Source organism: Sorex fumeus, unplaced genomic scaffold (genome assembly GCF_029834395.1).
Source record: "Sorex fumeus unplaced genomic scaffold, SorFum_2.1 ptg000045l, whole genome shotgun sequence".
NCBI lineage: Eukaryota > Metazoa > Chordata > Mammalia > Eulipotyphla > Soricidae > Sorex > Sorex fumeus.
Genome location: NW_026606102.1, coordinates 2,644,375 through 2,668,667, shown reverse-complemented (window position 1 = coordinate 2,668,667; position 24,293 = coordinate 2,644,375). Strand labels below are relative to the sequence as shown.

General features: G+C 56.8%; 2 protein-coding genes across 3 annotated transcripts in view; one reads left to right on the top strand and one right to left on the bottom strand.

Moving 5' to 3' along the window:
• Positions 1 to 4,915, top strand: part of RAVER2 (ribonucleoprotein, PTB binding 2) — a 74,087-nt gene extending 69,172 nt beyond the window's left edge. Inside the window, exon 12 of the mRNA XM_056122300.1 lies at positions 4,326 to 4,915. Coding sequence (XP_055978275.1) covers positions 4,326 to 4,472 — 147 coding nt within the window. The 3' untranslated portion in view covers positions 4,473 to 4,915. The remainder of the gene's footprint in view (positions 1 to 4,325) is intronic.
• Positions 4,916 to 6,673: 1,758 nt separating this feature from the next.
• The window catches only part of JAK1 (Janus kinase 1), a 111,430-nt gene continuing 93,810 nt past the window's right edge, over positions 6,674 to 24,293 (bottom strand). For both annotated transcript variants that reach the window (XM_056122294.1, XM_056122296.1), the window contains 17 exons: positions 21,988 to 22,145; positions 21,234 to 21,357; positions 19,300 to 19,486; positions 18,610 to 18,722; positions 17,475 to 17,618; positions 16,935 to 17,022; positions 16,497 to 16,624; positions 15,987 to 16,122; positions 14,192 to 14,343; positions 11,921 to 12,071; positions 11,729 to 11,823; positions 11,077 to 11,269; positions 10,481 to 10,605; positions 10,095 to 10,267; positions 8,608 to 8,725; positions 8,160 to 8,270; positions 6,674 to 7,905 (listed from right to left, as the gene is read on the bottom strand). In XM_056122294.1, the coding sequence (XP_055978269.1) occupies positions 7,810 to 7,905; positions 8,160 to 8,270; positions 8,608 to 8,725; positions 10,095 to 10,267; positions 10,481 to 10,605; positions 11,077 to 11,269; positions 11,729 to 11,823; positions 11,921 to 12,071; positions 14,192 to 14,343; positions 15,987 to 16,122; positions 16,497 to 16,624; positions 16,935 to 17,022; positions 17,475 to 17,618; positions 18,610 to 18,722; positions 19,300 to 19,486; positions 21,234 to 21,357; positions 21,988 to 22,145 (2,292 nt within the window). In that variant the 3' untranslated portion in view covers positions 6,674 to 7,809. The remainder of the gene's footprint in view (positions 7,906 to 8,159; positions 8,271 to 8,607; positions 8,726 to 10,094; positions 10,268 to 10,480; positions 10,606 to 11,076; positions 11,270 to 11,728; positions 11,824 to 11,920; positions 12,072 to 14,191; positions 14,344 to 15,986; positions 16,123 to 16,496; positions 16,625 to 16,934; positions 17,023 to 17,474; positions 17,619 to 18,609; positions 18,723 to 19,299; positions 19,487 to 21,233; positions 21,358 to 21,987; positions 22,146 to 24,293) is intronic.

The following is a 24,293-nucleotide window of genomic DNA, read 5'->3' as shown; positions in this document are numbered from 1 at the left end:
TGAACCATTAGTTCAGTCACTGAAGTGAGCCTGGTTTCCTGTAAGTATTAGACTTCAGAAGCTGATGGCGGAGATGGGTAGTGAGAGTTAAGAGACAGTCTCAGGACGAGGAAAAGACTTGCTCTAGGGCCCAGGGTGTGCCTCAGCGGCAGAATTCTTGCTGTGCAAGGGGGAGGTCCAAAGTTTGTGCGAAACAAAGGGGGATTTTTAGGGAGGCCGGAGTGATAGCACAGTGGGTAGGGCATTCGCCTTGCATGCAGCCAACCTGGTTCAATCCCCAGCATCCCATATGGTCCCCTGAACACCGCCAGGAGTAATTCCTGAGTATAGGGCCAGGAGTAACCCCTGTGCATCTCTGGGTGTCACCCAAAAAGCAAAAAAAAAAAAAAAAAATTAGAATTTAAAAGCAGAATTGGCTTCTTAGTAAATGGACAGAAGTGGGATTTTTTTTTGGGGGGGGCACCTGTGATGCTCAGGGACATCGCCCTCCCAGGCGCCCTCCCCGCTGCACTATCGCTTCAGCCCCCAAATGGGATTGTCAAGGCTGTAGCTGATGAGAATAGCAAACTGGGGTGAGAAGGGGTTGAGGCTGCGCTGTAGTGTTTACTGAGCCTGTGGTCACAGTCACGTCACGTGGCTGAGCTGAGCTGTGCTCACATGTGTTCCGGGGAGAACCGCACAGGGGAAAGCCTCGTGCCCTCGCGCCTGTGCCGTCCCCACACCTCGGGAACAGCTTGTGACTCTGTCCGGGCTTGAGGTTCTTCCCCGACATGCAGCCGCTCCGGGACTGGGCCCCGCTTCCTCTTGCCGGGACTGGTCACTGTGTCCCTGTCACTGCGGAAGCCTATCTTGGCGGGGGGGGGGACAGGGCGTCAGGGCGCCCTGGACACCAGGCTTATTGGAACAGGAACGTAGCAGTCTCTGTGGGCCTATTTCCAACAAGCCTGGGGCTTGCTTAGGGCCAGAGGGAGGCGAGAGTGTGCAGCCTTATAAGACGGGCCTGTGGGGGAAACTGAGGCTTCGGGGGCTGAGGGGGAGGGGACGGGGGGCAGTGGGTGGATCCCCCAGCTGCTCTGCATGGGGCGGAGCCTTGAGCAGAGATGGGCAGCAGTGGGGGTACCGGGGTGTGGTCGTCTGTTTGCCCCGCTTGAGCCGGCCCCACTGTCTGCATGGGGTGGGCAAAGTCTCCCGTGGGGATTCTGAGAGATGAGGTCACCGAGTGAGGCCAGCGAGTGGTCCCAAGCTGTGCTTGTGGGCCCAGCTGCTGTCCAGTGTGGCAGGCCCCGGGAGGCGGATGGGGTGCCGAGCACCTCTCCCAGGGCAAAGCCTCGACTGTGGGGCCCTCCTCCTGCTCATAGTGCAGTGCTCTGCCCTGGGCTGCTTTTCCCCCTCCATCATGTTCCCAGGGCTCCGTTTCCTGACGAGTCCCAGTCGGGGCGTCAGTGAAGCAGTGATGGAGGCAGTTGTCATAGGCTCCCCGCCCCCCGCCTGGGCCTCGCACACACTCTCAGCCTTTTCTTCTTTCTAGTCTGGGTCGGGGAGATCATGCAGGGGGAAGGTACTTCCTCTGCGTGCACCCAGCTCTGGTTCGATCCCCTGCACCACATACAGTCCCCCGAGTACTGCCAGGAGTGAGCCCGGAGCACTGCTAGGGGTGGCCTCAAAACAAAGCTTTTTCTCCTAAAACCCTTAATGGGGAGGTAGCCCATACGCCCATTTTTTTGTCATCTTTGTTTTTGGGGGTCACACCTGGCGTTGCTCAGGGGTTACTCCTGGCTCTGCAGTCAGGAATTACTCCTGGCGATGCTCAGGGGACCAAACCTAGGTTGGCCACATGCAAGGCAAGTGCCCTACCCGCTGTGCTATGGCTCCAGCCCCTCTATTTTTGCTTTTGTTTTTCATTTTATCCCAGCTGATGGGATGAATTCCATTGACCTATTTTCAAAACTTGGGTTCCTTTCTTCTAGATCACAGACTGCTATTGTTCTTCCTGCCTCCACCCCTGGTGCTGTCGCTCTGGCCTGTTTGATGCTTATTAATCTCTTCGGTCTCTGTTGAAATTTTCCCTTTCCCGTTTCTCTCTCTCCATTCGCCCATTTCCTGGTCACTTCCTGTGCGTCTCTAGCAGTTTCAGGGGAACAATCTTCTGTAGGAAATGAACCTTCAGCCAGCCCTGCCCGAGCTCTCAGTTCTCGCTTTGGTCCTGTTTCCATAGCAGCACCCCCACCCCAAGGGCCAGGCTCCCTCCAAGGATGCACTGCAGCCCGGCTGGAAGCGGGGTTTAGTATGCTCAGGCCCCTTCCAGGGAGAAGCAGTGACAACCTTGTGCAGGACCTGGGTGGGAGCCAGTGGGCCTGGCTTGGGCTGGCCGTGCTCCCGTGAAGTTCGTGTGCTATTCCTGTTGACTGTCAGAGAGACGATGCAGAGATGGGCCCAAGAGCTGGTGCACAGACCCCTGCAAAGATCCCATAAGCGGGGGACTGGTGCCTTTCACTGGGTTAGGATTGGGCAGCGTATCCCCCGCTTCCGTGGCTGGCCGGTCAAAGTGCTCCCGGCACCGGGGAGGGTGGGAAGTAGATCATCTCGCCTGTGAGGCTGCAGAGCCCCAGCTTCATGCTCGTGGCTTCAGGCACTTCTCGGCAGAACCCTATTGGAGTTGAGTTAGGAATTTGGGGAACCCAGCCCTCCGATGAGAGGCCCTAAAAGTTGGGGTGCTAGATGAGGAGTCAAACCTTTCACCCCCAGGCAGGCTGCAGCGTGACTTCCACCCAGGTTGGTTTGGTTTGGGGGCCACACCCAGTAGTACTCAGGGCTTCCTCTTGGCTCTGCATTCAGGGTCTCTCCTGGTGGGGCTCTGGGGACTATATGGGGTGCCGGGGATCGAACCGGGTCTGCTGTGTAGTGGGCAAGCATCCTACCTGCTGTACTATCTATGGCTCCTTCTATCCCAGCTGTATGCAGCAATGCCAGGCTGGGAGGTGGCGGGGGGGGGGGGGTGTGTGTGTTAGGGTCTCATCCCCCTCCCCGCTTGTTTGGGGGGCACACCCAGCAATGCTCAGAGACCGTGCTATGCTGGCATTAAACAGGGATTCCTGTATGTGCTCTGGGTGTGACTCAGCGTAGAGCACTTGGCCGTGCGTGTGGGAGATTCAGGTTCGATTCCTGAGAGCGGCATGGCCCCCGCTGAGCACCCACTAGCCCACACATTGCTGGGTGTGGTCCCCAAAACTAAACGGAGCCATTTCCCTTCCCTTGCTGTGCTGTGCTCTCAGTTTTTCCTGCGCCCAGCTGGTTCTGAGTGCCCCTCTCTGAGGAAACCACTCCACACGTAGCTTGGGGCGTGGTGGGTGTGCTCAGGGGAGCCCATGCTGGTCAGCTCCTCCAGCTCCTGCCGTGACATCCTCCTCTGTTCCCTTGAAGCTGACCCCGGTTTGGGGGGGCCACAGCGGCTCTGCTCTGAGAATTACTCCTGGCAGTGCTCAAGATCTGAGGGTTGGACTCGGCCAGGCTGGGTGCAAAGCAAGCGCCCTCTCTGCTCATGCACTCTCTCCAGTCCCAAAGCTGACCCCAGCTTTAAAGCTAGGGTGTCGGCTGAGTCAAACTGTTGACTGTTGGCTGTGATGGAGACGGCACTTCACTGTGGCTGGCGACACCCAGTCATTTCTCCCTTGTGTCACATGGTGGCATCCTGCATCCGTGCGTCAGCCCGTCGTCTCATGTGAACCAGGAGGCATCAGGCCACAGAACCCACATGGATGACTTTTTTTTGGCTTTTTGGGTCACACCCAGCGATGCTCAGGGGTTACTCCTGGCTCTGCACTCAGGAATTACTCCTGGAAGTGCTCAGGGGACGATATGGGAGCCGGAGATCGAACGTGGGTTGGCCGCGTGTAAGGCAAACACCCTACCTGCTGTCCTATCGCTCCAGCCTGCACATGGATGACTTTTAAGCTGGTCCTTAAATGGTCACAGGGGGCCCGGGTTTCCGATGGTTCCAGATGTGCTGTGCAGACTGGAGTATGAGCTCTCGTTGCTCCCCAGTTATTTTTGTTGCCAGTCTGCCAGTTTCACTTAGACTTGCCACTTCTGACATGCAGGTGAGTTTCTTGGCCATGCCTGCCTCGGAGAAGATGGCAGGAAGCTGGCATTGGCGTGGCTGCTGGGGTTTAACTGGGCGGGCACCAGCGTGAGCTCTGGGTGTGGTTTTGCCTTTTTTTTTTTTTAAGCCCAGCGCAGAAACCACTTTTCTTGTAAGGCGTCTGTTAACACGTCAGCCACCTTCTCATCAGAATCCAGCAGTGATTGTGGTTTCTCTTGTCTTGCAGGTGTCGACTTTAAGAAATGAAAAACGAGGCTCGGCCTATCTCGTCTCTGCTCCAGAAGGGGGCGCAGGGGAACTCGTGGAGCAGGATTCTCAGCATCCGGGAGTCTATTCCATGGAAACCTACTTCAAAAAGAAGCGTGTGTACTGAACGGGGGTCTTGCTCATCCCCGCATGAGGTTCTCTGCAGTATTCCTGCTGTTCGTTGCTGCCTTAAGTACATTCAAACTAGCCATATCCTTTCAATACGGGTTCTTAGTTTCCCCTAAGGAACTGTGCTGTGCAGCAGGCGGAACTGCCAAACATCATAGCAATAAGAGACCAGTGAGGACACTCGCCACTAGATTAGACGCATCTTAATGTGTATTAACTTAGAGCCCCTGGGAGAAGTCCTGTGTTCCCAACCGTCCTTGCTTTGGGCCTGGGCCTCGTCCCAACACCATATATGAAAGTTTGAAGCAATAAATGGGGAACAATGGGAAACGAGTCTTGTTTCCTGAGCCTTAGAAGTTAACTTCTTATAAGCCAATGTGCATTTCATCCGTCCCTGGAGTACTCTCATTTGTAGATTTTTAGACCTTTTCCTCCAAAAAATGACAGTGGTGCGGTCCGGCACACAGAGATCCCCAAGTCCTGCATGCGAACCACGCGAGCAGCCCCGCACTCGGGAGCCGTGTCCGAAGCATCGGTGTCTGCAGAGGCACGCCACCCTCTGCAGAGTGGGGGTTCAAGAGGAGCTCTGGTGAGCCAGTATACGGGGTGGGCAAGACTGCACCCCAAGTCAGGCCTCCTTCCCCCGTTTTGTGTACTGCCTGCAAGTTAAGAATGGTGTTTACTGTTTTAAATGGTTGAAGAGATAAAAAAAAAAAAAAAGAGCAGGGGGGCGCTGGAGTGATGATAGTACAGCAGGTAGGGCATGTGCCTTGCATGCCGCCAACCCAAGTTCGATTCCCAGCATCCCATCTGGTCCCCCGAGCATCGCCAGGCGTAATTCTTGAGAGCAGAGCCAGGAATAACCCCTGTGCATCGCTGGGTGTGACCCAAAAAAAGAAAAAAAACCCAAAATGAGTATGGGATCCATTCCTGGACTCAGCCGTGCTCCCTAGTGACGTGGGGCTACTCTTGTGCCTACCAGATAGAGCTGCGGAGCTTTGACAGTGACAAGGCTGTTCTGCCCGCAAAGCCGAAACGATTTACTCTCTGGCCTTTTCTACAGAGATTTGCTGGGGCTAATGGCACTAACCCTTTTACTAAAGAATGATCTTACTTTTTTGCATTTGGCAAGAAACCCTAGGTTTCTGCTCCCCACTCCATGGCACAGACCCGTTGTGATCAGAATCAGTGCGTTTCAGCCTTTTCACACTGGCCAGGCTGGTGCCCATCCACGGACCAATGGCTGAGAACCACTGATGGATTTGACCACATCAAACATCAGATATTCATAGCAAAGCAGTGATTGCTTTCGGAAGGAAGCTGAGGACCACTCTGTAACCATTTTGAGCTAATCTGGTATACCTCACTCTCTGCTTGTCTTACTGTTTTTAGTGTTAGGCTGAAAATCCATAGGCTATTTAGAGACCAGTTGACTTTTGGAAGAATCGTGTATTGCATAGAATTTCTGCCCACCTGTTCCTGAAAACTTTGTTGGTATTAAATGCATGAGAGAGGCCCTTTGCCACCTAGAAATTTTTAATTTTGTGTCTTGTTTGAGACTGTAATTGATAAGGTTTTTTTTTCCTGGGGGGTGGGGGGGTTCTTCATGATCCTAGTCTTAAAGTCAGGTCATTAAGTATTGCAATTTGAGGGAATTCTTTTTGATTATGATATGATTGTGTCTCGTGTTATCTATTTTGTCTTAAATAGAAAGAGCTTAAAATTGGTTTGGTACATGCTTGATTTGTAAAGAATGTTCTGTGGTCTATTCTGTTGTCTTTTGGCGTCATTGGGAAGAGGACGGCTAGACAGGTGCCTCAGAGCCCTTAAAGCTTGTGAGTAACTGTCAGGACACGGCTCCGCTCCCTCATCCAGAGCTCCTCGGGCTGAGGCCCAGGCGTCTCACCTTCTCACCTTGCTCCAGTTGTCCCGTCCCACCCCCCCCCACCCTTTCCCTTTCCAGGTGCATTAGTTATTCCTCTGATAATATACGCAGGAGACCTGGGGTTAGAACAGAGACCTGTGCCATACTGGCCAGCGTGCCTTTCTCCCTGGGTAGAAATGGACACTGAGAAAAAGGACCGTTCCCCTCCCCACCCCCACACACAGTCTACAGTTATTTTTCTATATAAATAGTGTTACATGCTTGAGAATGAAGTCTTACTATTAAAAGGCATATGCATGTGACGTTTCTGGCATGTTTATTTGTATAAAGAGTAAACAAAGTGCATAGAGAGTGGCCACAGGTATGACGGAGACCTCGGCGACAGAGGGCGACTGAGCGAATGCTATGGCAAGTTGACCATTGCCACGGATCCATCCACAACTCTTCTGCAACATCAGTCAAATGCAAGGAAGCCTCTCAGCCTCGAGCTTAGAGACCGCCGCTCGCCCGGCTCCCTCCGACCCGTCCAGGGAGCCGGGTCTCCGTGGTGCCTCTTCCGTCAGGTTTTATGCTAGAGGATGATGGCCAGAATACTGGCCGACTCTTGCAGGGCAAGGGAAGTCCCGAAAGTCTCGGGCGCACAGTGCATTCCGAGTGGCTGCAGCCAGCATTCGTAACCATGCTCCTGGGTGTGCCCCAGGGTGGCCGAGCTCCTGCAGTTAAACAGCAGGAGCTGAGCGTCCTGGCCCTCAGTCAGTGACCATTTAGGAAAGCACAGGCTTAGTTCTCATGAATTAATATCATGCAGCAAAGTCTTCCACAGTTGACTGCTCTGGGACAGCTCAAAAAAATAGGTACCACAGGTCACCTAAGGGGACAGGAGCTAAGCCACTGAAGGAAATGCTAAGTCCTCACGGTGACAGGAGTACACACATCTTGGAGAGAAATGACGCCACACTACCTGGTCTCTCAAGCAAGGCGGCCTGTGGCCAGCAGCGCGTGGGCAGGGGAGCGAGCACGGTGGCCACACCTGCCTCTCACCTTTCCCCAGCGGCCTGGAGAGGGGGGATGTGTTCCTGGCATATAAATCCGTCAACTTGAGACTTTGGTCAATTCCTCTTGTTTTGAAAAATCCCATTTTCATAACCAACTGTGATGACCGACTAGTCGGACAAAAAACGATCTCTTTCTGCTCTTCCTGTGGAAGGAGGGTGCTTAGGCTAAGCACGTCATAATATTTGGGCTGTCCCTAAGATGGTTGGCGCCGAATTTAAATAGGAAGGAAATACACTTAACAAGCACCACGTGTGCCTCGTACATAGATACATATACCTAAGATCTTTTTCACACGGACTACAAACTTTCATTAAAAAAAATTTCTTTAAATGACATGGGTATTTGTTGGGGACAGTGGGACTTGATACAGGAGGAATTTAAATGTCATTCATGCTTATTTTAAAAGTGCTTCAAATCCTTCAATGAGGCTCTGAAAGGTTGTCCGACTGGCTGGCCGGAATTCCCAGCATTTTCTCATGAGTTGATATACCTATAAAACATGAGAAGCAAGAATTTTGGAAATGTTTTGGACTTAGGTACTTGTTCTCTAGTCTTAGTTAAGCTGTGTGGTTAAAATAGAGAAACTATGACAACTATTAAACTATTTTGCAAAGGAACTCTCGGGCTACCTGACCGTCATAACTCCAGGTCCTCAGCTTGGCTGAGAGAACACAGGTTTTGCAGTGTGAGACCCTGGGTCCACCCCCGCTCCCCGCAGCACCACTAGGAGTGGCCCATAAATACCTCATCAGGGCAGTTCCGTGGACAAGGCAAACGCTTTCCTTCTTTCAGTGTATTCACAAGTCTCGTTACTGTCATCTGGCCATGAGTTGGGCCGATCATTTTCAGGAACAACTGTGGTAAAATTAAATGCAATGTCTTACACACACGTCTGAACAACACACACTGCTCTCAGAGTGAACACAGATCCTGACTCCCAGTCTCTCGGCCGCTCCTCCAGGAGCCGCCTGCCGCAGAAGTGGCCTCACAGGAAGAAGCACAGCTCAGACAGGGGCCCGGCCAGTGCTCCCTCACCTCCCTCCGCTGAGGGTCCCCAAACCTGCACAGATAGGGACCAGAAACTCGGAGTCATCCTAGAGCATTCTGGGCCCCTCTGAAACTGAGACAAAGTGCTACTTTACACTAACTGGGTTTCAGCTAAGAACGGAAGGGATGGACACGTGGGACTGACCGCCATGGGGCTGGAGTCTGAGTCACAGTAGGTGAGCAGCTCGTGCAGCGTCACTCCAAAGGACCACACGTCAGAGGCGATGTAGAACTTACACTGGATCAGACACTCCGGGGCATACCTGGAAGACATGGGACCACAAATCCCGCTGCCTGGGCAGGATCTCCAACAGCACAGCAAAACAGAACCACCATGCTTGGGCCGCCTGCTCTGAGACACGTCAGGGGAAGAGGGGTGAATCGCGCTGGCTGGATGTGTCTGTGACATGCGGTGGCATGAGGCCACCCTCGGGTTTACCTGCCTCTAAGCTCAGGAACTTACCTGCTCAGCCCTCTTCTGATGCCAAAGTTTGTCTTGTTTGAACCTGGGACCACACCCAGCGATACTCGGGGACTATGGGGTGCTGGGAGTCAACCCTGGGGCAGCCACAAGCCAGGCAAGAACCTCACTGCTGTTCTCCCTCTCTGGTCCAGCATCAACCTCTGGTGAAGGGCACCCAGCTCCAGAAACAGAGGCACACTCCCTCCCCACCCCCCATCCAATTTCCCACATAAGCACTACTTGACCCAACTTCCTATACATGCTTCATCACTGTCCCTGTTCACCCTGGGGTCCTGTGTCTCTCCTTCCTCCAAAGCAGCCCAACACTCTGGATGGAGCCGCAGCTCTGTGCCTCGGTGTTCAGTGCCCGAGGGCGGCCCCTTCATAATCAAGCTCACTGGCTTCAGTGCCTGGAACACCTACCAGATTGTCTAATTCTTCATCACACATGCCCTTCCCAATCCACAACAAACCTGGGGCGAGGGGTTTGTGGGGGTAGTTTGGGCCACACCCGGAATGGCTCAGGTGACCCCAACAGGTGGTGCTGAGGATCAGACGGTGTACAACCCCAAATCCCTCTAGCCCAAATCTGAGGTTTTAACCCTCAGGAGTTACAGAAAGTCAAGCCCAAACCTGGCTTACTTATGGTACCACGAACATGGCTGCCACTCCTGATAGCTCTCAGCTCAGGCTGGTCATTCCCCATCTTCATACCTGGCTCACGGCCCATCCACAACCACGCGTGTCCTCACTAAACGAGCCCACCTGTTGACCACTTTTCTAGTGAAGTGGGTACAGTTTGCCCATGCTCTAAGGCGGAGGTGCAGACCTAACCAGGACGCAGTGACCCAGGAGAGGGCCGCTCCGCACTCTGCTCAGGAGCAAACCTGTCTAATGCCCACTGCGCTGCCTGGCCCTCTGCAAGGATGCCCGCCTCGCCAGCCCTGCACCTGCTTTAGAGCCACACAGATGGGCACTGCCCTGGAGAACCAGCAGCAAGGTCAACTAGTTTCTGGGGAATCAGGCCACTAGCTATGCCTGGGTCTGAGACTTGGTCCCCGCTGCTGTGCACCCAGATCATAGGACCGCCGTCCTGGGGAGCCCAGCAGTCAGCTCTGATCAGCTCACGGGGCCGCCCTCCCGGGGAACCCAGCTGCCGGCTGGCTTACCAAAACACAGGGCTGTCACGGTCATCCTTGACAGTGTAATACTCCTTATCGGTCTCGATGGCTTTCGTTAGCCCAAAATCTCCGATTTTCACCTGGTGTTCACTCTCCACCAGGACGTTCCTCGCCGCTAAGTCCCGGTGCACGTACTGCCGGGAACCCAGGTAGTCCATGCCCTGCGGGACAGCGGACAGCGGAACAAGTCGCCCCCATCAGTTGGGACGCCAGTGCCCACCGCCCCCTCCCAACTTCTTCAGCTCAGAGAATGCGGTGGGCTAGGGGGATGACTTTACACAACGAAACCAAACAGATTCAAATACACATGAAGTCAGCAGAAAGCTCCCGCCCGCAGCCTTGCACAGCGCCGCCCTTCCTCCCTTTTGTGTTACCTTACAGATCTGCACGGCATATTTTAACTGTTGCTTGAGGTTGATTTTGTTCTTGTTCTTTGGAAGATACTCCTTAAGGCTTCCAGAAGGCAGAAATTCCATGATGAGCTTGATTCCATTGCCCCCTGTTGGGAAACAAACAGCTGTCGGTGGGGCTGCCTCGGAAGCAGAGGGCAGATCTGAAGATGGACCTCAACTGATGCCAGTCCCCCCCCCCGCAGTACACGCGAGTCCCTCAGCCTCGGGCTCCCTCCCCGGGGATGCCAAAAGCTGGCATCATCTCCTCTGAAGGACACCCCTGTTTGCAGAGTGCACCCTTCAGGCACCGTGCTAGCTTGACCCCTGTGCAAACTGCTCCCACCCGCCTGAGACCCCAGAGCCAACGATCCCATGGACTGGTTCAGAGGCTGGAAAGAGCTGGGGAGGCTCCCAGTGCGACCTGCAGGGACCGGGGAGGGCCGGGCTAGCCTGGGCAGTCGAGGAGGGACTTGGCAAGCCCCGGCACCTCCCCTCTGGGCCGAGGGCAGGGCAGCGAGCCCCCGGCTGGCTCCCCACTCCCCCACAGCCCCTTGTGGCTGTGCCAGCAGGGCCCATACCGTCCTCTGTGCAGATGCCCTTGTACTTGACGATGTTCTCGTGGTAGAGGTTCCGGAGGATCTCAATCTCCTTCTTGAGGTCGGCAATGTGGTTGCCCCCGCTCTCGGGCTTCAGGGACTTCACAGCCACCTGCTCCCCGGTGTTGTCGCCCTCCGGGTCGTACCTGCAGAGCTCCACCTTCCCAAAGTGGCCCTGAGGGACAATCCAGGCGGGAGTGAGTGGTGGTGGGCACATCGAGAAGAGGTGGTGTCCGGCTGCCCCCCTAACAGCTGGGGGCGGGGGGTGAGCCCTTTTCTGGCCCCCTGCTGCCCTCCATCCTGCCCTGAGGGTCGAGACCCCTGTCAGTACCCAGGTCTGGGCTGGCCCAGAGCTCCCTGAGTCTCAGGGGCAGGAGAAGGATGTGTAGAGCAATGTCCAGCGGGCAGTCCCCGCGAGTGCTCTCGTCCCCCTGGCTGACAGCGTTCTTGTGGGCAGGCCCCAGGCGTACACTGACTGCCACTCTCCCCCCCTCCAGGCCCTGTGGGCTTTCTGGGGGATGCCACAGCCGTCAGGGTTTTGCTCTCTGTCTATGCGGGCAGGACGATGTGCACAGGCCTGGGGTGGGAACAAGCACCTCTCGCAGGTGGGCAGCAGGGGATATGCAGGACTTGCCTCTCCCAAGTCCCGAATCCGCTTTAAGAACCGCTTTTCAAAATGTGTGGGATCCACTTCGGTGGCTGGCTTTTTCTCGGAAACAATGTCGGGGTCTGAGTGGGAGGGACAAGGTTGGTGAGGAGCTGCCCCCGCAACGAGGCTCCCGGGCATCCCTGCGGCGGCAGCGCCCACAGTCCAGGCCTTGCTTACTCTGCTCCTCCAGCTTATTGATGTCTCGCATGATGGCCCTGAAGAAGGGTCTCTGGTTGGGATCGTAGTTCATGCAGCGGGTCATGAGGTCAGCCAGCTCCTTACAAGACGGGGTCACGGGCCTGCACCGGCTCTCGTAGAATCTTTCTTTCTGTAAAGAGGAGGGGGAGCATATCACCCTGTTAGCTGCTGCCAATTCCACACTGACTGACATCAGGCAGCAGACAGTGGACAGCCAGCACTGCTAAAAGTTAATTTCAGAAACACGCCTGTCACTGCGATGTAACAATGTTTTTCTGCTTGGGGGAGTTACAGTCTTGACACTTAAATAAGCCAAATTCAGCCAGAGAAGAGTATTAAGTCTAGGTGCTAATCTTGCAAGTGGCCCACCGGGGTTGAGCCTACCTTCCCCCCAATAATAATCCAGATTCACAGGGGAAGCACAAGGAGTCCAGTTTTGCATTGAGCCCGGCCGGGCAGGCCGTCTGCTCATCCCACAAACTTCCTGAAGGCAGTTTGGCGACATCCATACAAACCTCCAGGTTTTTCAAACCCTTTGGGCTCCATAATTCCAGTAATTGAAATACTCAGAAATGAAGATTGATATTTAAAGCTACTCCCTGCAGGATTAGAATCGGAGACTCCTGAGAACACCTGCCAAATAGGAAATTAGTTACAAGAGTAACACACCGAGGCGAGCGCTGCTATTTGTTTGGATTAAGCCACGCTGGCTCAAGCCACAAACTGATAAAGCTGGCATCAGCGATTAATGAGAGCACTCTGTTAGTGTTTGTTCCTGGGCCATTCTGTGAGGCTGGGGAATCAAACCTGGGGCTCCCCCATGCAGAGCATATGCTCCAGCCCTCGGGCCATCCCCCTGGCCCCAAACAATTAAGTCTCATTTACATCCATAAAAACCTGGCAGACACTGACCCACAGAGAAAAGAGCAATTATAAACGAAAAAACATTTTGTAAATGAAAAAAAAAGAAAAAACTGAAAATGAAAAAAAAAGCAACTTGTGTAACTAAATGAGTTCATTTTTGTTGAAAAGAGGGACGAACGGACTGGCGGGCTCCATGCCAAACGGTTCACAATTGGGGACAGGGCTCTCATGACCATGGGTTTCTGTATTTTTCAAATCCTGTTCAACTTTTTAATCACTTACATTTCAAAACCAAAAACGAGAGGTACTAAGCTTGGCACGAAGAAGAGCAGTATAATTAACAACCAGAAACAAATCTTTGGGGAACCACATTCCTCCAGTTTCTGGTCTGGAACCCGTACCCAGAGTGTGGGTGTGTGCTCCGCTCGCTGTGCCGTGGGCCGGGACATGGCTGGAGACTCGGCCCTGCCATCAGCCCCAGCACACAGCCAGGGCCGGGCAGCTTCTAGCCACAAGTTCGATCCCAGTGCGCACAAATGTACAGGCGTGGGGAGACATACATGCCCATGTGCCCTGACCTGACCCCAGGAGGAGAGAGGTCCTGCTAACCTACCAGACCCCACAGCACACAGCAGCTGATCCATAAACACTAACCCCAAAGAGCGGTACACCCACCCGCACTCTGCCAGCTCCCAGTCTCGCCTCCACCTGCCATGCCAGCATGGCTCCAGACGAGGCATCCCCAAGGGCCAACTCACTCTGACACTTCTACCCTGCACACCACCGAGGTAAGCCAGGCTGGCGTGTAACGGGTGGTAAAGCTGGCACCTCACTATGACACCTCCGCCTTCCACATCACCGAGTTCGACACCTGGAATCCAGTGCCCTGAGCTGTCTGACCGCCAAGGCCTTTCCCACTTGAAGAGTGACTTTCCCCCAGTGCACCGTTATCCCCCTCCCCCGCCCTGGCTGCCCTGTAGCAGACACATGGCACCATGGCTGGATCCTGACTGTGGTCAGCAGCCCCTGGTCATTCCTCCTCCTCCCTTCCTACCCGTGTGTCTACTGTAGCCCGAGCTCTTACCCAGAACCAGGCCTTCTTGCCACTGGGCAAGAGTGGGTGCATGTGCGTGCGTGTACACATGTGGGGACACAGTGCTGAGGCACCTCACTGCTCAGACACAACGCCAGGACCATCTTCTCAGCACTCAGCCCATGTCCAACCTTGGCACCCATGGTGTAATGCCCACACCACCCTGCGAATCAGAGAAGGAAGCCGAGGCTTCCAGCACTTAAGAGTTCTGGCCACAGCCGCAAGCCGGGGAAGATTCCTAGCCGGGCTCATCTCCAGGGCCCAGCCTCCAAAGTGCCTCGATCACCGCTCACCTCAATCAGGGTCTTGTCCTTCAGGGGGATCTCGCCGTTGTAGCAGATTTCCCAGAGGGTGGTGCCAAAGCTCCACTTATCGGCAGCCACGCTCAAGTTCTTGGAGTCTTCCACGCACTCAGGAGCAATCCACGGGATTCGCTCTATGCACTCTGGAAAAAACTATCTGGAATCAGCGAGAACTAAGAGCTGACCAAGAAATGGTTTCCAGGGGCACTTCTGAGTACCCGCAGCCACGTTCGGCCTCGGAGAGTCTGTCTGTGTGTGTCTAGCAGGCCCAAGCCAGCAGGGTCAGTGCTGCCGGTCTTCTGGACCTCTGGCCTCCTGAACAGAGCACCCGGTGGAGGCCAACCACCGCCCCCCCCAGGGGGCCGAGGACCATGAGCACAAAGACAGAGGGCCAGAGGAGTGCGCAGGGGTCAGCTGAGGCAAGGCCCCATGTCTGATCCTCGCATCCTTGCATTGAATGGCCCCCTCAAAATCTGCCACCCCACATGCCCCCCAAATGGGAGCAGGCAGGGGCTGGGAAATAGTGCAGGGGTTAGGACACAAGCCCAACATATGCTCAACCTGGGTTTGAGTCCTCCTGCACATCACTGGTGTGGGCTTAGAGGTCTGCAAACCCCTCTGCGGTGGCACTGAGCAGCACCGCATCCCCCAGCCTGAGCACCAAACCTCCAGCCCAGCTGCAGACACCCGGGAGGCTGCCTCCGGGAGGCAGGAGACCACAGGGAGGACAGGCCCGTGTGCCGGCTCTCAGGTCAGCCGCTCCCACTGGGGGGAACAACAGCCGGGGAATGGGAGCAGAGAGGGGCCGCGTTTTGACGGGCACCCAGGGAAGCATCCGCACTGGATTTCAACCAAGCGTAGAGCCCTGCAAGGCAGAGCCCAATCAGGGTCAGGGGTGCCCTGCGCTGCCCCCGGCATGCCTGCAGGGAGCACAGTCCTGGCTCTGGGGGAACAGGAGGGGGGAGATTCCTAAGGGGCTCTGTTACTCACTGCAGGCCCGCCCGCTCCCCGCTCCCTGGCCAGGGGCGATATCACCCTCCCCCCATCACCCTCGGCCCCAGCATGCCCAGCCCCTCTGGATGGCCACCACATCTTGCTGGCCCATCTCATGGAGCATCCGGACTTGCTACCCATTCAGGTTATCAAGGGCCTGACTAAGTCTGGCTGGGCACAGGGTCCCTGGCATGCTTGCCCCCAGAGCTGCTGGGTGAGACACCCCAGAGACCAGGTACGGACTCGGCCCGGTCTGGTGCGGACACACACTCTGGAGCTTGGGTATTCAGGCCTGGTTCCTGCTGCCGTGTAGCCACTTCCAGTCCAGTATCACTCTCTGGCTGCATTATGGGTGAAGCAGGTGCTCAGTGCCGGGGGGCAAGAGGCCTATAGGCCAAGGACAGAGCCACCTGCAGCACTGGCCCAGCGCTGGCACCAGAGCCGCCCCTGTGTGGCGGCAATGGCTCACACTGGTCCCAGTCAGAAAAATGTCTGCTGAAGAAGCCCCTGAGACTCCAGCCAGGTGCCTCCCAGATGCTCGCTGCGCACTCCGGGGCCTTCGGAGGCAGGAAGGGAGGCCCGGAGGCCCAACTGCTCCCTGACCGTGAGAGGCCAGCCCCAGGACACTGAGCCCAGCTCTCCTCCCACCCAGCCGCTGAGCAGGGCAGGGCAAGTTGACCCTCTGCTCTCTGACACACTGAGTCCTCTTCTGAGGCTTTCCAGGAAGGGTCCACCCCAGCCCCTGCTCCCAGCGGGCCTGAACTTCAGGGTGGGGGACAGGCGCGAGGCCCACCTTGCCTGGACAGCACCGTGATGGGGATGCCAGGGTCGCTGAGCTTGATGAAGGGGCCGCATTCGCTGTCGATGCCCTCCCGGGCCAGGAGGAGGTTCTTGGTGCACACGTTTCCGTGGACGAGGTCCTTGTCCTCCTGCGAACCCAGAGGGAGAGCTCAGCCCCGCCGCCTTCCCCTTCCCACATGCCCAGCCCGCCCCTGGCCCTCGGCCTGCCCCTGCCTCTCTGGGGCTCAGTACTGTCCCCACAGGCATCCACACTGGCTCCCACAGTGAGGCAAGGGCTTCTGGGAGAATTCACCAGATCTGCACCCTACTCCTTCTGCAGTGCCCAGGCCCTCAGCACAATGCCATGCTCACTCGAGGGCGCCCGTGCACAAGCCCATCTCCCCGTCCCAGACACCCGTGTCAGGCCTCAAGCCCCGGCCCCACCAGCCACTTGGTTTCCTTCCCACCACCCTCTCGAGCACAGCTGGCTCCCAGGGAACCCCTGGCATCAGCACGCACTTACCAAGTAACTCAGGGCACTGGCCAGCTGCTTGGCCACTTTAAACTTCCACGGTGTGGTAAGGACATCACTCTTCCGGTGCATGAAGAGGTCCAGAGGGCCCCCCTCCACGAACTCCTCCACCATGATGTCTGCCAGCAGAGACACGCCCCGCAAGGACCCTCTGTGTCTGTCCATCTGGGTCAGCTGCTCCCTTTGCCCTTGAGAGCCGGCCCGGGGCCACCTCCTGCATGCCCCCCTCTCTAGGCAGTAAACCCAGACCACACCTCCCACAGCCCTGCAAGCAGGGGACACGGCAGCCAGTCGCTGTCCACTGTTAGCTTAAGCAGGCGACTGCTCAGCCGCAGATGAAAGGCCTGAAGCCTTGCCACAGCACCCGCCAGCTTCCGGGCACCCTGTACCCTGCCCGGGCCAATCTCCTTGTCACAGGCCTATACTCACTCTCCAAGTCCCGGACGCAGACGCCATAGAGGTACACGATGTGCTTGTGGGAGACCTGGCGCATCATGCTGGCCGCCTCGAAGAAGGCCTGTGGGGATGGCACCGCCTGTCAGCGCCGGCTCCCCCTGGCTTGTCTGGCCTGCCTACCATGCTGGGTCTCTCTGGAAAAACCAGAGGACACAGGGCCCAGCTAGACTCGCCCTGGTGTCTCAGGAGGGTAGCAGCGCTGCACCGGGGATGGAGGGGGGGTCATGGGTGGCTGCTCGGGAGGGGCTGTGGCCTCAGGCCACTGTCCTCCTCTCGCTTGACCTTCCTAGACTGTGAGACCTAGATTCAGGGCGCAGACAGGTACAACCCCGCCCAGGCTCCAGGTACCGCCCCAAGAGCTCTAGAGGGTGGGAAATAGGGCCCACAGGGAGGGGCAGCTTGCTCTCTGCCTTGCACAAAGGGATCCTGGCCAGCAGACCATTCAGGGACCGGAAAGCAAAGTCCAACCCCAGGCTCTCCCCAGCCACGGGGCTCCAGAAGGAAGACACTTGCCAGAGAGATGTCCCTGTGGCTGGGGTCCAGGACTTTGAGGATCACTTTGACCCGCTTCTCCTCGGCCGTGCCCTCGTCGTCCCGGTAATCCACCAGCGTCCCCGAGTAGATGTGCGTGCGCGTGCCTCGGCCCAGGTGCTCGCCCTGCAGAACATGGCAGGAAGGGCTGGCCTTCAGTGGGGCACCCAGGAAGGGACAGAGATCAAAGGCCAGCAGCTCCCGGCCCCTCAGTGAGGACACCACACGCAGCCGGGAGACCATCTCGGCCCCTGAGCGGCTCCTTCCCAACCTTGGCAAGCTGCCCACGACCCAGGGCAAGGGGGATGGCCGGCTCTTCCACTTAGCCTGGGGTATGTGCACCCCAGAGGCCTCTACTGCCCACTGCCCATCAATGTGGGAGTGTCCCCCTCACTCCCCCCATACTCTCTCAGCCACTGCTGTCCAGTCCCCAGGGTACCAATAAGGTAAACGAGGGCCCCCTCCAGGTCTATGGGCAAAAGGACCACAGGGAGGCCACGGGGGGAGGGGGGAGGGGTACAGGTCTTCCTGGGTGGGACATGGGGCGGGTGTCTCAGGTGTGACACTGGGAGGTGGGTCTCTCAGGTAAGACACGGGGGGGGGGGGGGGAATGGTCCTGGGTGGGGAACTGGAGGGATGGTCCTGGGTGGGGTCTGTCAGGTGGGACACTGTGGAGTTCTCCCAGGTGGGTATGATACTCAAGAGGGGAGGTCTCTCCGATGGGACACTATGAGAGGGATCTCTCAGGTGGGACACCGTGGGGGGTCTCTTAGGTGGGACACTAGGGGGCAGGTCTCTCGGGTGTAACATTAGAGGTACTGGGTCTCTCGGGTGTGACAATAGGAGGGCTGGGTCTCTCATGTGGGACACTGGTCTCTGCTCAGAGGTCTCCCAAGCCTGAAATCTGCGGTTCTGCTCCCTGCTGTCCTCCACATTCCCAGATGGCTCGTCCTAGAGGCCTCCCCAGAACCCAGACTAAGTGCCGAAGTGCTCTGTCAGCATGTAGTAGGCAGGAGACACCCCAGGACCACCAAAAGAACTCAATCAATCTCTCTCCCCTGTCTCCTTCCCTCAAACCCCCAAGGGGTAGCGCTGCAGGAACCTGGCAGAGACTGACCTGCACAATGTCCTTCTTGAGGATCCGGTCGAAGCTCAGCTGGCTCATGGGGCACACTGGCTGCCACTGCCACTCCTGAGCTTTCTTGGTGGCCACCAGCAGGTTGGAGATTTCTGGGCAGGAGAGAGGCAAATCTGAACAGAGCAGCAAGGGCCGAGCACCTGTGCCCAGGGGCAGCCCAGCACAGGGGAACCAGACACCGTCACAGGCATTTCAACACATACTTAGGAAGAACCTGGTGCTTACCCTCCACTCACAGGCCAAACACAGAGTCCAAACTCGCTTTGATAAAAAGCCATGGGGCCCCAGAGCATGGTTTAATGGCTCAAAGTGCTTGGACAGCAAGTGCCCTAAGGTCGGACCCCAGCTGCGCGCTGGGGGGGATCGGGCCAGACCCCCCTCGTGGGCCCTGGCAGGAAGGGCCTGGCATACAGCTCACTAGCGGAGGACGTGTCCAGGGCAACGGGAGGCCCCGTGTGAGGGGAACCAAGCAAGTAGCAGGCGTCCTCTTCCCAGAGAGCCATCTGCAGCCTAGCAGAGGCGCTGCGCGAGATAGAGGGCTTTTCCAGACACTATGGGTGCCTGGGAGTGGGATTCCAGTCAGGGACCACCCGGAGCTCAGTGAAAAGCACCAGAAAGTGTGGGCGGGCGCCAGTCTTTGAGGAACCCCGGCCTCAACAGGACACTGACCTCGTGGCTTGGGCTGGCAGCAGCGCTTCAGCACAAAGCTGATGTTGTCCGTCCGCAGGATCTGCTTCTTGAGGTGGGCCATGAGCTCCCCCAGGCTGGGGAAACTGCTCTCTGAGCCATGCAGGCTGTAGCAGCCCTTCTTCACCTCAATCTGAAAGTTCTTGAACTGCTTCTGGCCACCCAGCACCTGCCATCCAGAAAGAAACAGGTTGTGAGCCGGGGGCAGCTGGAGGGGATAGACAGTGCTCGGGGTGGGGAGGTGTGACCGTGTCAGGCCACCTCAATGCCAGGACCCAGGGGAAAGCCCCGAAGACGCTTCTGAGCCCCAGGCCCCCAGGAAATGCAGGGCAGTTCCAGAATAGCAGATGAGAGTGTGTGTGTGTGTGTGTGGGGGGGGGGGGGGTGGTGTTATCCTGGTGGAGAACTCAGTGTTGGGGAGTGGCACAGAGAGGAAGCTAAAGCAGAAGTTTCCCTTCTGGGACACCTTGGCAAAGGAAACTTTTTTTTTTAAATCACCCTGAATTACAAAGGCACAAGCTTGGTAATCACAAATTTTGTATATTCATGATCGAATTTCAGATGTACAATGTTCCAACACTAATTCCTTCACCTGTACCCGCTGCCCCTCTACCAATGTCCCCAGTTTCCCTCCTGATTCCCGGCCTGCTTCTGTGGTAGGCACTTGTCCTGTGTACAATTGAAGGAAAAAGTTTTAATGGCTGAAAATGAGGCCCAGTAAGATCTGTCCAAGAAGCAAGAGGCTAAGACAGTGAGAGAAAAAATGCACTGCCTGCTTTCCCTATGAGGTGACTCAGCCCTCCCCTCGCCTCTCAGGCTCAAGGCCGATATGCAGGTAAGAGACGGCGCAACACAGTGCCCATGAGCTGAGGGGACAGTGGGACAAGCCTGTCTGTGCATGAACCAGGCCCAAGCAGGACACACACAGTGCCGACACCCACGTTTCTGATAACTGAAGGTCTCAGCAGAAGGCTGGAATCACTCCCCCCTGCCTGGGAAACCCCGTCCCCTTCCTCCTCGCTGGGCACCCTGCCAGGCCACACCCAGAGGACCTGTGGCACCTAATCCCATTGCTTCAGCCTGAGCGTGAGGCCACAGTGACCCCTGGGTGGGGGGCGGCCCAGGGACTTCACCTCCTTACCCGGCAGCACGGAGCTCCTCCAGCCACTGTCTTTCCCCACCATGGCTGCATGGGACCCCAGGTCTTCCCTCCTTCAGGGGCCCCTGGGGAATGCACCTGACTGATTCCCTCGCACGTGCCCCTTGCCAGCCCAGTTCCTGCATTTCATGTTGGACACAACCACGACTATGTTACTTCATATAAAACTTCTCAACTGATCACCCTTTAAAACCATTCACTTGGGCCGGGGGTACGGCTCAGTGGGGGAGGAGCCTCGTCTGTGGAAGAACTGAGTTTGACTCCCAGCACCACACCACACACACACACACACACACGCGCACGCACGCATGAGCGCCCACTCCATTTGGTGAATTTTTTCAAACTCTTGTGAGTAACAAGGGCAGGGCGGGTATGTGGGGGCAAGATCAGTTCTTTCTGGGTTTAACTCCACTCTCAGGACTACTCACACCTTATCCCAGCTCCCAACTCTCAGTCACTTCTCCACCTGCTGACCCTAGGGGAAACTGAGGCCAGGCCAGCCTCCGGGACACTGGCATGGTCCTGTGGATATCACAAGCAGGCAGAGCTTCGGGTCTGTGCCCTCTGAGTTAGGACACGGGGCAGTGGTGTCCCCCAGCAGCGCAGTGGGCCCTGCACCGGGCACTGGCTGGCGAGCAGCAGGAAGGCAGGCTCGGAGCTCAGCGGCCGCCCGGCACCAGTTTCCCCAGAAGCAGAACCGGGTGTGTGTGTGGGGAGCCCCACTCCCGGGCACGGCCCCGCCTGTGTTGCAACTGACCTCGGACTTCTCGAAGCACGTGACGGTCATGAGGATGTTGTCGAAGTCTGTGCAGCTCCAGCGCAGCACGTACATGCCCTCCTCGCTCCCCTCCTGGCGCAGCTTGTTGATGGCATACTCCGTGCTGGGGGCGACAGCAGCGGCAGTGTGAGCGGCTGAGCGGACTCCCGGCCCCCACCCGCCCACATGACCCGTCTCAGCCCTGAGGCCGCCTCTGCCCCTGGCAGCACGGCTACAACTGCAGGAGGGTGTGGATCCTCCAGGAGTTAGCAGGCCTGGCGCAGGGGAGATGCTCCATAAGTAAGTGAATCCCTGAGCGATCAATGTCGAATAAAGGAATCAGAGAGGAACAGAGATGCCTCTGTCGGCAGCCACGGTGCTCATCTTGGTCCTCTGTGAGAGCCATCAGTCCTGGCACCCACAGGACAGAAACAGCTGCTACATGAACCCACAGAAGACCACTGCCACTGATCCCTCCAGCCTGTCAGTGTGGTGGCCACACTGGCCCCAGCTGTATCGGGGCCTTCTCTCAGCACCGGAAGCAACTGCGAAGATTCTTTTTTTTTTTCCTTTTGGGTCACACCCAGCAATGCACAGAGGTTACTCCTGGTTCTGCACTCGGGAATTACTCCTGGCGGTGCCTGGGGAGCCATATGGGATGCTGGGAACTGAATCCGGGTTGGCCGCATGCAAAGCAAATGCCCTCCCCGCTGTACTATTGCTCTGGCCCCAACTGTAGAGGTTCTCGACCAACCAGATGGGGCCGTGGCAGCCATTCTGAATGTTGTGCACGATCAGCGGGGGTGCCACATCGGTACACAGGTAATGATGGGCATCTGCTGTGAGCCGGAAGTAACCATCCACCAGGGACACGAAGGACAAGGCCTCCTCATGGGAAGAGAGCTTCAGCTCCTGTTGAGGGAAGACATTCCTCGGTTAGGTCACAGGCCTACTCGCCAGCAGCTGCCTCCATGGGAAGTGCCCAGAGAAGATCTTTCATATGCTGTTTGTGAAGCTCTTCTGGCTGTGAGTTGCGGCTCCCCCCACTCAAACAGGAAGCACCTCCCACGGTCCCATCTCTTATCTCAACCCCACAGGAGAGGCAGCACATCTGTGTCTGTGTGCATGTGTGTGCGGGTGCAGAGATGAGAGGACTCTGCCGCCGGCAGCAGCGGTGGGAGGCTGTGTGTGCCATGAACGGCAGGCTGGGGCTTCCTCTTGAAGGTCCCCCGCTTCAGGTGAGGCTGTAGGATGAACGGTTCTGAGGGGCTTCCTCTTGAAGGTCCCCCGCTTCAGGTGAGGCTGTAGGATGAACGGTTCTGAGGGTCTCACAAAGAGCAGTGCAGGGGCAAGAGGGCAGGAAAGAGCAGCCAGGCAGGATGGAAGCGGAGCCTTGTGACTGCTGCTGAGACGTGAAAGGAGGAGAGCCCAGCGTCATGAATCGCTCAAAAGCGGGAAGGGATGGCAACTCTAGCGTCCACCAAGCAGCTAAATGTGGAAGGCCCTCACCCAGCCACATATGAGTGAGGCCACGTAAGCACTCAATCCTGAGAGCAGCAGCGGTCACAATGGAAGTGGGAGATGTCATGGAAAAGGAAGAACAGACCTATCGAGACACCGTTTGGTCACATGAGAGACCAGCAGCCCAGAATCAAGGGCCTGGCCCTCCCAGGTCTGAGGAGCGGGAGTGAGGCGCGGAGGTGGACACATGGTAGAGCGAACCACCCGCTCTGGGCCACTTCCCTGGACTCAACCCCCAGGCCCTCAGCGGTGCCCCAATCCTACAGCGTTGCTAACCAATGCTCACAAAAATCGGGGGGATGGAAAGGTAGCACAGGGGTTACAGCACAGGCCTTGAATACAGTCAACTGTGCCTGAGCCCGAGCACTACATGGTCCCTCAAGCATCACCAAGTTTGGGGCCACTGCTAGGAGGGCCCAGGGACTGGCACAGAGGACAGGCTCCTGAGCAGTACATCCTGAGCCCCTACACTAAATGAACTGGCCTGGATGTCTGAGAATCACCTGGGCGGGGGGCACCACTTGGGAGACCCCCCACACACACGCCTCTCCAATCCCTCCAAACAATTCTGTGCCTTCATTGACTTCCATGGTGAAGCATAGGCAATCTCCCTTCTCGAAGGTCCAAAGAGTTCAAATGATGGCAATTCCGATCTAACCTAGCAGCAGTGTGCTCCTGAAGTTCCTTAACCTCTCTGCCACAGCTTCCGCCTCTGAAATGGGGCTAATTCCTAAGCCACTCGGCAGGGTGGTGCGAAAATGAAGGGCTGACATCTGCCAAGTGTCGGAACGGGAAGTGCCTTGCCGCAGCACGGGAAAGAATTTGTGTGTGCAAAGAGCAATCAGGTCTGAGGGAGGCGAAGGCTTTTTTTCTCTAGACACAGCACTGCAGCCTGGTAGCACCACCAGCCCTGGGGCCACCGTGAGATCTGGCTTTAGAGGACAGGGGCCCTTGTCTGACTCTGTCTACCAGACTTGCCACCACCTGCCAACCAGCTGCTGCCTCTCCTCGGCCTAGCAGTCAGGGTCCTGCCAGGCTGCAGGGCCAGTGCCCCAGGCGCACCCAGGCCGAGACAAGGTCTCAGCAAGCAAAACAGCACTTCCTCGCACTCTGACCCCGCACAAGCCTCCCTCCGTTCATCTGCTCCTTAGTCTCAGGTTTGCCGCAGGAAATGGAGCCAAACTCCCTGTACCCAGGCTCCTGGAAGGCCTCGGTTCCTCAGCGTGGACACAGGACAAAACAGAGCCTGAGACCTCTGAACTGCTGAACGGATGGCAGCTGCCTGCCCCTCCATCTTCCGACCAACAGCAAGCTGGGCTCTTTCCACTTTTTCCTTCTTAGCTTTGATAGGGGGAACAAGGAGGGGACCTAGAGGCCACTCTGAGTGACATCTGGCAAAATGGATTAGAGATTCCACGTCAGCATCTAAGGATACAGTGCTGCTCAGACCCACGGTGCCATCTGGGCAGTGCTGGGGCCTCTAGGCTGCCTGGTGATAGAATCAGGGTCCAGCACCCCATAACCTCTATGATACATACT